The sequence below is a fragment of the Nuphar pumila genome, chromosome 1, assembly GCF_984573655.1.
Source record: "Nuphar pumila chromosome 1, dmNupPumi1.hap1.1, whole genome shotgun sequence".
In the NCBI taxonomy this organism is placed as follows: domain Eukaryota; kingdom Viridiplantae; phylum Streptophyta; class Magnoliopsida; order Nymphaeales; family Nymphaeaceae; genus Nuphar; species Nuphar pumila.
Window position 1 is genome coordinate 25,858,611 of NC_143249.1, and position 10,396 is coordinate 25,869,006.

General features: G+C 40.4%; 1 protein-coding gene across 1 annotated transcript; it reads left to right on the forward strand.

Annotated features, from left to right (window-relative positions):
* Positions 1-5,216: 5,216 nt before the first annotated feature.
* On the forward strand, positions 5,217-8,185 carry LOC149848436 (putative fructokinase-5). The gene is made up of 5 exons (XM_090011492.1): positions 5,217-5,722; positions 6,686-7,096; positions 7,228-7,362; positions 7,461-7,577; positions 7,847-8,185. Exons 1-5 carry the CDS (start codon positions 5,528-5,530, stop codon positions 7,982-7,984), a joined length of 996 nt encoding a protein of 331 aa, XP_089867618.1. The 5' UTR covers positions 5,217-5,527; the 3' UTR covers positions 7,985-8,185.
* The last annotated feature ends 2,211 nt before the right edge of the window (positions 8,186-10,396 follow it).

Genomic DNA, 10,396 nt, shown 5'->3' on the forward strand with positions numbered 1-10,396 from the left:
ATATTATTAAAAAATTAATATATAACTCATGCCCATCGGGCCAGCCCGGGCTCGGACCATGTATGTAACGGTCCAGGTTTCAGCCCGGTACCTAATGGGCCTGGGCCTAAAATCATGGCCCAAACCCAGCCCATGGCAGGCCGGGTCGGCTTGGCCCATCGGGCCGGGTTGCCCACCTTAGTCTCATAATATGCTATTCTAGCATTGTTTTTTTTTTTAACGACAAAAGAAAACCCCGACTGAGAACAGGGACACTTAATGAGCCCACATCCCTGCAAGGTAAACCCCGAAGTTGAAGACATAACCACCCAGCCTTATGTGCCCCCAACCGTGATTAGGGGTAGCCATAGGCAGGGAAGGGTCGGCCTCGATTAGGACTTGATAAGGGCCCATTAGGCTCAAATCATGTCTCGGCCTGAGCCCGGCCCAACCCAATCATACTCGAGCTCGGGTTACCCCAGGCCCTTTAGTTTTATGCTAGTACCCCAAGCTGAGCCAGCGTGACTAGGTTTCTATGCCCGGGGAGGTTTCTTGGAGTAAAAAACAAAAAACATACTCCAAATTCTTTAGACCGAACTACCAACATCTGATTCTCACAGAAACTTTGGGCGAGACTTGTCAAAAATTTTGGAAATCCTTGAACATTTTATTCTTGAAAATCCTAAAGACAATTATTTTTTACAAAAATTAAGAACTTTTGAAAAAATTCATAGATAGTTTTAAAAGTATTAAAAAAATAGAAATTTCATAATAACATTTTGAAAATTCATTGAAATTTGAAAATTGTTGAGCAAATTTTTGAAAAATTCAGAAGAAATTTTGAAAATAAAAAAAATCAGAAATTTTTTTTTATGCATTGCTACCAATTGGTAGCTGACCAATATTTACTCTTAAATTGCCGTGACAACAGTATGTATTGTGATTTTTTTTTTAAATGTAATTGCATTTTTTTTAAATATTTACACAAAGAAACCACTCCGAAGATGAGACCTAGCCCCGCCCTATCCTCGCTGTCTCTGTCTGTCGTACTTACTACCCACAGCATACAACTCTGTGGGCTTATTACCCCTTGCTAGGGGTGGCAAAACCTGACCTGACCCGACCCGCCAACCCGCCTCTTAGGCGGGTTCGGGTTTGGAAAAAACAAACTGGTTTAATAAACGTAACCCGTTTATTAAACGGGTCGGGTTCGTGTTAGGAGTATGCCAACCTGCCAACCCGCCTGACCCGTTTAATAAACAGGTTAGGCGGGTGGGTCAACCCGCCAACCCGGCAATCTGCCAACCCGACCCGCCAACCTGAGAACCCGTTTACCCGACCCAACCCATTTATTAAATGGGTTGGTGGGTCGTGTCGGGTTACCCGTTTATTAAACGGGCCGGGTTCGTGTTTGCCACAGCTGACCCGTTTAATAAACGGGTTGGGTTTGGGTTGAGGTATGCTGACCCACCAACCCGTCGGGTCGACCCGCCAACCCGACACGATTGCCACCCCTACCCCTTGCCGTCAGAGAGGAAGGTAGTCCTGGCTGCTGCTAGCATACTTCTTTTACTGTTGCAAAAAGTAAAGCACTATGCATTATGATCGTCTGCCTAACTTTTGGGACCCCTCCTCCCACCTACCTTAGGAGATTAGGTAAGTGCTGATCCTCATAACCGACAGTCCTAAGCTCTAGGGTTTATGGGTAGGTGAAAGGATAACTTAAAAGCAAAGATTGTTTGGATCTGGATTTTATGGCTCAACCCAACCTCACCATCCACCTATTGCTTATCAACAACCAAGGAACGTATCCTTTGGTTGAAGTTGAACCACTAACTTTAATTAGGGAAAAGAAGGAAACCATGTTTGAAGAGTGGGTAGATTTTCTTGGCCTAATAGCAGTAAGGCTAAGAAACTGATTGAATTCAGCAACAAGCCTAACATCAATATAAAAGGGTTCCCAAAGGCAGAGAATGCACACCGTGTTTTGGGGAGGAATGCCAATTCCTCTTATTCCCGAAGGCCAAATAGAGGTCATGCATGAGCCAGCCCCATGTAGGGCTGGACATCGGGCCGAGCGGTTCGAAACCCGGCATGGTTGGGTTGGTCTCCGGCCGGGTCGGGCTGACGGGCTGGCCTGTGGGCCTGTTTGAGAAAAGAAAAAAAATGGAGTCAGGTAAGGTCCGCGGGTCAGCCCATGACTTTTTTTTTTACTATAGTAAATAGCTGATTAAGTTAGTAAAGGCTAAACATAATAACCTAAATTATAACTTTCCTAAACTTATTTACCTAAATTAATAATAATCTAAATAGAAATGCTTATCAAATGAGTAACCTCCATTCTTAATCGGCTAAAGCTAATCTCTAATTCCCTCAATGGTGTCTTATTCAGTGGTTGGGCAATGGTGAGTCCATGCTCTCTATCTCTCTCAAGCCAACCCAGCCACATGATATATATATATATATATATATATATATATATATATATATATATATATATATATATATATATATATATATATATATATATATATATATATATATATATATATATATATATATATATAATAATCCTTCCAAATGCCACAATAAAATAGTGCTAAATATCAAACAAAAATAAAAGAAAGATAATCTCTCCTAAAGTTGAAAACTTGCCATTTATGTTTTATTTTCAAAAATTTGTTAAAAATCCATGAAATATGAATCTTAGGATTTAGAGTAAAAAAAGCCAGCCCGGCCCATTTTAGGTCAATGAAACCAATGGGCGGGCAGGCTGTGGGTTTGGAATTAGGCCCCGGCCCAACCCGACCCGAACTGGGCCTACGCACTGCTTGATTGGTCAATGGGCCAGTTTTGACCAAGCCTGCCCTTCCATTGACCGGGTCGGGCTGGCCTGACCCGCCCATTGTCATAGAGAGCAGTTAATAGTAACTCATTAATTTTGAAAAAAACTATAATGTGTCATGTAAGTGATATTTCAATGCCCAAACAACTTTTTAATTACATTCTCAACTCCGAAGAATGTCAATGAAAAAAATGTTACAGAGCATCCAATTTTTTGCGCATATTACCCTTCTGCTTGTTTAATATTTAGCATAGGATAGGATTAGGATAGGAAGGATAGGATTAGGATAGGAAGGATGTGATTAGGATTTACGATACAATTAGAATTAGGATAGGATATAGGTTTAGAATTTAGGGTTTAATATCAGGACAGGATTAGGATTTATAAGATAACTTACCTTCCTCAACTATGAGTGATATAAAAAGGTATTTTTTGGCTTTAATATATATTGTCACATAGATTTTTATAAAAAATATTTTATTTCAAATGTATATATATATATTTTTTGAAAGATAATATATAAATATATTTATATATTCATTAATTATATTTTTTGTCATAACAAAATTTTAACATACTTTATTTATCTAGAACCGGGCCAGATGAACAGACCCTATGGGATGCTATACCATGCTAGTATTCCATACAACAACAACTACTACTACGCCTTTATTCTAAAACAATTGGGCTCGGCGATATGAACCAAAAAAGAAAATCAAAGTATTCCATATATATATATATATATATATATATATATATATGTGTGTAGAAAGAGAGAGAGTAATGGTCCTAGCTAAATCCATTTGGTGTTAAACCGCATAATAAATGGATTTTTCAGCTTCTCGGTTGCTTTTTATGTGGTTTCGGCCCTATAAATGTGTTGGGCATGGTCGAATTACCAAGAATCCACACCTGCATCATGTGTTTTGCATGCAAAAACATTATGTCCTAAGACTCAAAAGTTTACAAAGATTTTGGACCGTTGATTTTTAGAACTTTATAAAAACTCACCCATGTATTGGAATGGAACCCTTCAAGAGTTGATCCCTATAAAATCAAGTGCATAGATCACATTTGTACGGCCAGAATTTAAAAATAAAATGAAAAAAATCAAAAAACCTATCTATCACACGGTTTAGCACCGACCCATTACTCTCTCTCTCTCTCTCTCTCTCTCTCTATATATATATATATATATATATATATATATATATATATATATATGTCTTCCGAAGGGTCACCCCACATCTGAAGAGGATGCCAAAGTATTCAATGATCTATGTATCAAGGGGTGGGCTGTGGGCAGATACAAGTAAAATGGCGTCCCCCAAACGATGGAGGTGCTAGCCCCAAATGGTAAGCATCATCTAATTAATGATATACAATGGTGCCATGTAGAGAGAAATATGGTGCAAAACCATAGTAATATGAATATACTATTGTGGTATATATAGTTAGCTAGTTACAAGAGTTTACAAACAAACCAAGCAAAATGTAAAAGGCTTGAAAACCTCACCTTATAATATTATACATAGAGTTGTTTATGATACAACAAACTGTCTTATTGATGCTTGATTAGAATATTGAAATTAAACTTTTTTTGGTTGACTTACTTGGTTCGCATTTCTGCACAGCATCAACAAATCATTTAAAAAAAAAAACTTTTTCCTGCTCATAAACCAGTATGTGCAATTTTATATTGCTTATCTTATAGGACATATAGTTTGAATCTCACAACTTTATATTTCTTTCCCGAGTGGCCCTTTGACAACGCAGCCTGGACCAGGCCACAAGCAAGTGAGCTCGACAGGCACATTTCCAGTCAAACCTGGCCATGTTTATGCAATTCAGAGGTAGATAACACATATCCTATCCAATCCAACCCAGGGTCCAAATGCTTCCATCTTGGCTGCTGCCTGAGCGGATCCGATTTGGTTTGGATATCTGACCAATCAATTACCATTTAATCAAATTCGAAAGAGAAGGCTCATCCAAATATCTTAATTAGGTGGGTAATTTGATCCACATTCATGCTTAAAATAACTTTTTTTCATCCAAATCCAAATGATGAGATAAATAAGGCCACATCTGATCACACTGGATTCAGTACTGCCTGTATCTGAACTGAATTGGTTCAGGCCTGTTTCCACCCCTATCTGTGTAGGACTGGACCTGCGCTTGAAAAAATGGATCCAGATATACTAAGCCATGGTCAGGCCTAGATGTGGATCCAGTGAAGATCAGAAGGCCCACTCAGATGCGGATCCCAGTGGCAGTGGGGCTCATAATAAAGGGGTTACTGACTTACTGTCATCATTTGAATTCAAAGCTGCCAACCATTCTGTACAAACTATACAGGCATTCACGTTTTGTAATGGTCAAGTTGTTTAGTAAGTATAATTATAATCAGCCACTCCTCCTCCACTCTCTGTTCTTCTCTTAAATATTCGGTATTTCATTTATTGTTTTTTTAGATTTTAGATAATTATCTCGTAATTATGAATTTGCTCATAATTTTAAAAAAGAAAAGAAAAAAGAAAAGAGATGCTACATGGACTGATGGACATATGACTGAATGCTATTTAAACTGCGTTGAGATCTAAGTTTGGGCTTCTTTGCGATCGTTCTCGGCTGCTCTGCCTGCCTGCCTAGTGGTGGTGTGTTTCTGTGTAGATCTCAACAGATAAGAAGGAAGGAGTTACAATGGCGTTCTCAGGGAGCGAAGACGTCAGCCCTTTAATCGTGTCCTTCGGTGAGATGCTGATAGATTTCGTGCCGGACGTGGCGGGTCTATCGCTGGCGGAGTCCTCTGGCTTTCTGAAAGCCCCTGGTGGTGCCCCAGCTAATGTTGCAGTCGCCATCACCAAGCTCGGCGGTAGATCTGCTTTCGTTGGCAAGGTTCCCCCTCTCTCTCATATCCACTGTATATTCTTTCTTTAAAAAAAGAGAGAGTTTTAAACGTGAGATCTATATGGCTTTTTATAGATCTTACATTCATGGGTTTTTTTGGTTTTTACAGATGGATCTATTATGAGTGCTTGGTTTTTATCGTTTTTCGTGATTCTTTGAGGGTGTTTTCTCCTCTTCTTGAGATTTTTAGATGATCCACGTTGCCGCTATCACCTCATTTTTCTTTTGTTTTGATGGTTCAGTTTTCATCATGATTTTCGGGACCAATCTCGTTTTGTTTTTTTTATGACAGCCATCTCCTTTATGTTTTTGGAATTATTTTCTTTTTTGTTCTTTCGGTTGCATTTTTTTTAAGATCTCGATGACAAGTTCTTCCTTAACAAGATCAAGCTGTTTATGTAGTTTAGCTTATATGTTTCTTTGCTCCTTTTATGTCTCTCGTTTATGGGCTGCATTTCTCTCTCTCTCTCTCTCATCGAGTAATCAGTGATCTCTTTTGGCTTTGTTTTTTTCTTTATGAGATCACTGATTACTCGATGAGAAAAAAATAAAAAAAAAAATCTTTAGGATTTGCCCTTTGTTGAGTTGTTTAAGATGCTTTGATTTTTCGGACTCCGTTTTTAATAGCTTTTTTTTTCTTCGGATCTTGCTTTCCTCAATTATTTCCTTTCATTGGAGGGTCACTTTTTTTGTGGGATTAAATTGTTTCGTTACTTTTTCATCCTATTTCTTGGATGATTAGGTTAAATATTTTCGTGCTAATCCTATGAGATCTGTTCCCAATCATTTTCACCTTCAGCTTGAAGTGATATTTGAAAAAGCAGTAGGTAAAAAATTTACTAGATCTGAATAAAAGTTCCCTTCTGGGGTTCATTACTGACCCTTTTGGCTATGGATTGTATTTCTTGGTTTATCTAACAATTTTATCTTCTTTTTCTCTCGCTTGATCAGTTTGGTGATGATGAATTTGGGCGCATGCTGGTGGACATCCTCAAGGTTAATGGCGTTGACGCCAGCGGCGTGTGTTTCGACGAACATGCTCGAACGGCACTGGCTTTCGTCACCTTGAAGAACAACGGCGAGAGGGAATTCATGTTCTATAGGAATCCTAGCGCTGATATGCTGCTGAAGGAATCCGAACTTAATCTAGGTTTGATCACGAGTGGCAAGATATTTCACTATGGTTCAATCAGCCTGATCACTGAGCCCTGCAGATCAGCTCACCTTGCTGCTATGAAGGCTGCCAGGGAAGCTGGGATGTTGCTCTCTTATGATCCAAACGTAAGGTTGCCTCTGTGGCCCTCTGCTGATGCTGCTCGTGAAGGTATTAAGAGCATCTGGAACGAGGCAGATCTCATCAAAGTAAGATTATTTTTTCTAATTAATGTATCATAAGTAACTGTAAATCTCTTTGTGAAAATTTGATTGAGAAGGAACTCTTTACAGAACATTATTAGCTCATCTGTGAGCTTTGCTGTGTGGGAAATTTGCAGGTGAGTGATGATGAGGTTTCATTCTTGACTGGAGGGGACGCAGAGAAGGAAGATGTGGTTCTTTCCCTGTGGCATGACGGGTTGAAGTTGTTGGTGGTCACTGATGGGGAAAAGGGTTGCAGATATTTTACCAAGGTTTTCAACTTTTGCAAGTTTTTTTTTTTGTTCTAGTTGGACAAAGGAAGAAGTGAAACTTATGCTTTTGTTTGCAACAATTTATTGTGTTTTATTAGAACTTCAAAGGGAGGGTCAGTGGATTCTCAGTGAAGACAATCGATACAACCGGAGCTGGTGATGCCTTTGTTGGTGCCCTCTTGGTTCAACTCAGCAAGAATTTCGATCTCTTTCAGGTTCTGTTTTTTTTTTTTTTCCATTGGAAGAAACCGCTCCGAGCTCAAAGACCTGGTCACTCTAGCTCAGAACTAAGTTGGCTCAGCCAGCCTATAGTGATGGCACACAGAGGGATGGAGGTGGGGATGGAGTTATGCTTTCCTCCGTCCCATCCCAGTCCACTGCCATCCCTACCTAGCTCCAAGGCTAGGAACATTTTTTGCCCTTGATTTAGCAATTGGTCTGCCTGATTGTTGACTAGTATGGCCGTTTTTTTTAATTGGTGCAGAATGAGGAGAAACTGAGGAACGCACTGACGTTTGCAAACTCATGCGGTGCCATCTGCACAACACAGAAAGGGGCTATTCCTGCTCTTCCTGATACCACCGCCGCTTTGAAACTGATAGAGACCAACAAGGCCTCATAAGGCATAGCCCAGAGCTTCCTTTTCTTTTCTCTCTCAACCACCGCTGCGGGTTGGACTTTTTCAATAAGGCTTAGTTTTTGTTTTTCACATTTTCCCCTTGTGGGGAGAGCAAAAACCCGAGTTACTCTTCTGATCTTTGAGGCTTTGAGAACAAACTTGGTGATTTAGTCAGATTGAGATGTTTAATGTTTTCTGCAAAAAGCATTAGTCTGTGTTTTGGCTGTTTGCTCTTATTTCTCTTAAATTTGATCGCTTACAAGTGGAAAAAGTCGTCGTCTATCCTTTTGTTAAGATTTCCTCTCTTTGACAAAACAGCACACTGCCCCCCGTGACAGTAAAGACAAAAGGATCCTGATGTGTGCGCTGAATTTTACTACTGGAGACAGCAACTCGTGATGGTGGGATTTTCTCTTCTTCTTTTCATGAAAAGACCTTATTTTAAAATAGCACTCCTTCAGTTGCATTATTTTTGGATTTATAACCCAAAGAAATTGTACTCGGCACGAAGATATACCTACGGTCGCCGTTTGTTCCGGCAGCGTAGAACTCCGAGGGTAAGACCTCTGCCCTTTGGGGCCTATGCTACCCTTTTGCATTCTTATCCATTTTTCTTGAAAGGCAAGCTGGGGTTAGGCTGACTCCTACCAGTTATACAACTCCCAACACAGGGTGATGTGCGCTAGCTGTTTCTACCAAACAAGCCGAGTCATTGGTGTTTGCAATCCTTGTGGGAAATCACTGATATTTCAAGTACTTGGATTGGAATCTTATGTTTCAACCTAACAAAAGGCTCACAAAATGAGAGACTTTGCCTATATGCTGATATATGGAATCCTGAATTGGTTGAGATATCAGTCTTTGGTTAGCCTAGTACGCACTTAGTTGAGACAATGGATCCTGATCGATCAGCGGGTTCAAGGCATTCATGCCGAATCTTGAATGATTTGAACCAAGTTTAAGCCAAATTTGTGCCTTCGTTGTTTCTTGAATCCAATCAAATCAAGAATCGTGGATCAACCAACTGAGAGGCCACATATGAAGTCTCCAAGTGATCTCTAGGATGCAATTGTCGCATCCCTTCCTCCCTCAGCACCTATTAAACCTCACTGCAATTTCCCATTGTTTTTGTACTTGCTTTCCATGAGAAAGTGGTATAGAGTTGGCACAAATGTATTAAAGAGGGCCTCTCTCTCACCGGTGAAGAGTGGTGGATGTCCACCTACTTTGGCCATTCCGGCTCAGCTTTGATAATGCAATTCCAGGAGGAGTTTTGCTCCTCTAATGGAAGTATTGGGCTCCTTTTTCTTTTTCTTTTTGAAAAGCAAGCTGGGGTTAGGCAGACCCTTACCAGATTCAGTATTAAAATAAAATGATAGATTACATGGCTATAAATCTCCTCAAATTATTAAGTAGGGTCCTGTGTCAAGCTGAAGGCCCAGGATCGAATCCATCGGCCACATGGGGCAGCTGTTGTTCTGGTAGGGGTCCGCCTAACCCCAGCTTGTCTTTCAAAAAAAAAAAAAATCTCCCCAAATTGGGGACCAATCAGGGGGGATGATCCTTCCAACACTTTTGATACCCCTTTGCTAACTTTGCTACAAAATCTTGCTATGTAATTAGAGTTTTCTTTTGGTTTCTATACCAGCTATACAAAAAATCTCTCACATCTTGGGGCAGGTTAACAGCAAGTTCTCTCCAGTTCAAAAACCTTTGGGTTGTGGCTACCAGATCAACCTTACTAAGGATAAGTATAACTTTGGCCTGTGGGAGCATCTTCACTGATCAACTTGAAGGGAAAGGGGGGTAGGAGAAGAAGACAATCGAGGGGCCATGTCTGCTTCGTGTACTCTGTTGGGTGCCGACTGGATACTGGGTCCTCTGTTGGTTGCATTGGTCCGGGTGATGTTCCAACATCAATGAGGGGTCCTCATGATTTTGATCATCCTTTTTAGTATTTGGTTGGATGGGGAGAGCCCTTTCGTTTTAATCCGATATAAGTGGCTCCCAGCATGGGGCCCAAGTTCTCTTTTCCCATGTCTTCCTACATGAAGACCTGGTCAGGTTATTGGATCGGGTTCGGATATTTATATGAAAATCCGATCCCAGTTCCTTTGAATCGAGTCCCTCAGGATATTAGGGAGGTAGAACAGGAGTAGGGTAACCTGAAGTCTGAATCGGTTCTGGTCCAGCGTGAAGGGGCCAGCTGGTTAACTCGTCCTTCAATGGGGCAGATGGTTCCAGAATTTTGTACTCCCTTTTCGTTACTTGGGTTACACCCTTGGAATACCTAATAAGATCCATTTTGCTCTAATCCCCCTCAAGGCTGCATTTTTTTGTAGCACAATGACATGCACTAAGGGGGCGTTTGTTACACTCCCACCCAAGTGCTACTTTAGAGGAAAAGTGCTTTCT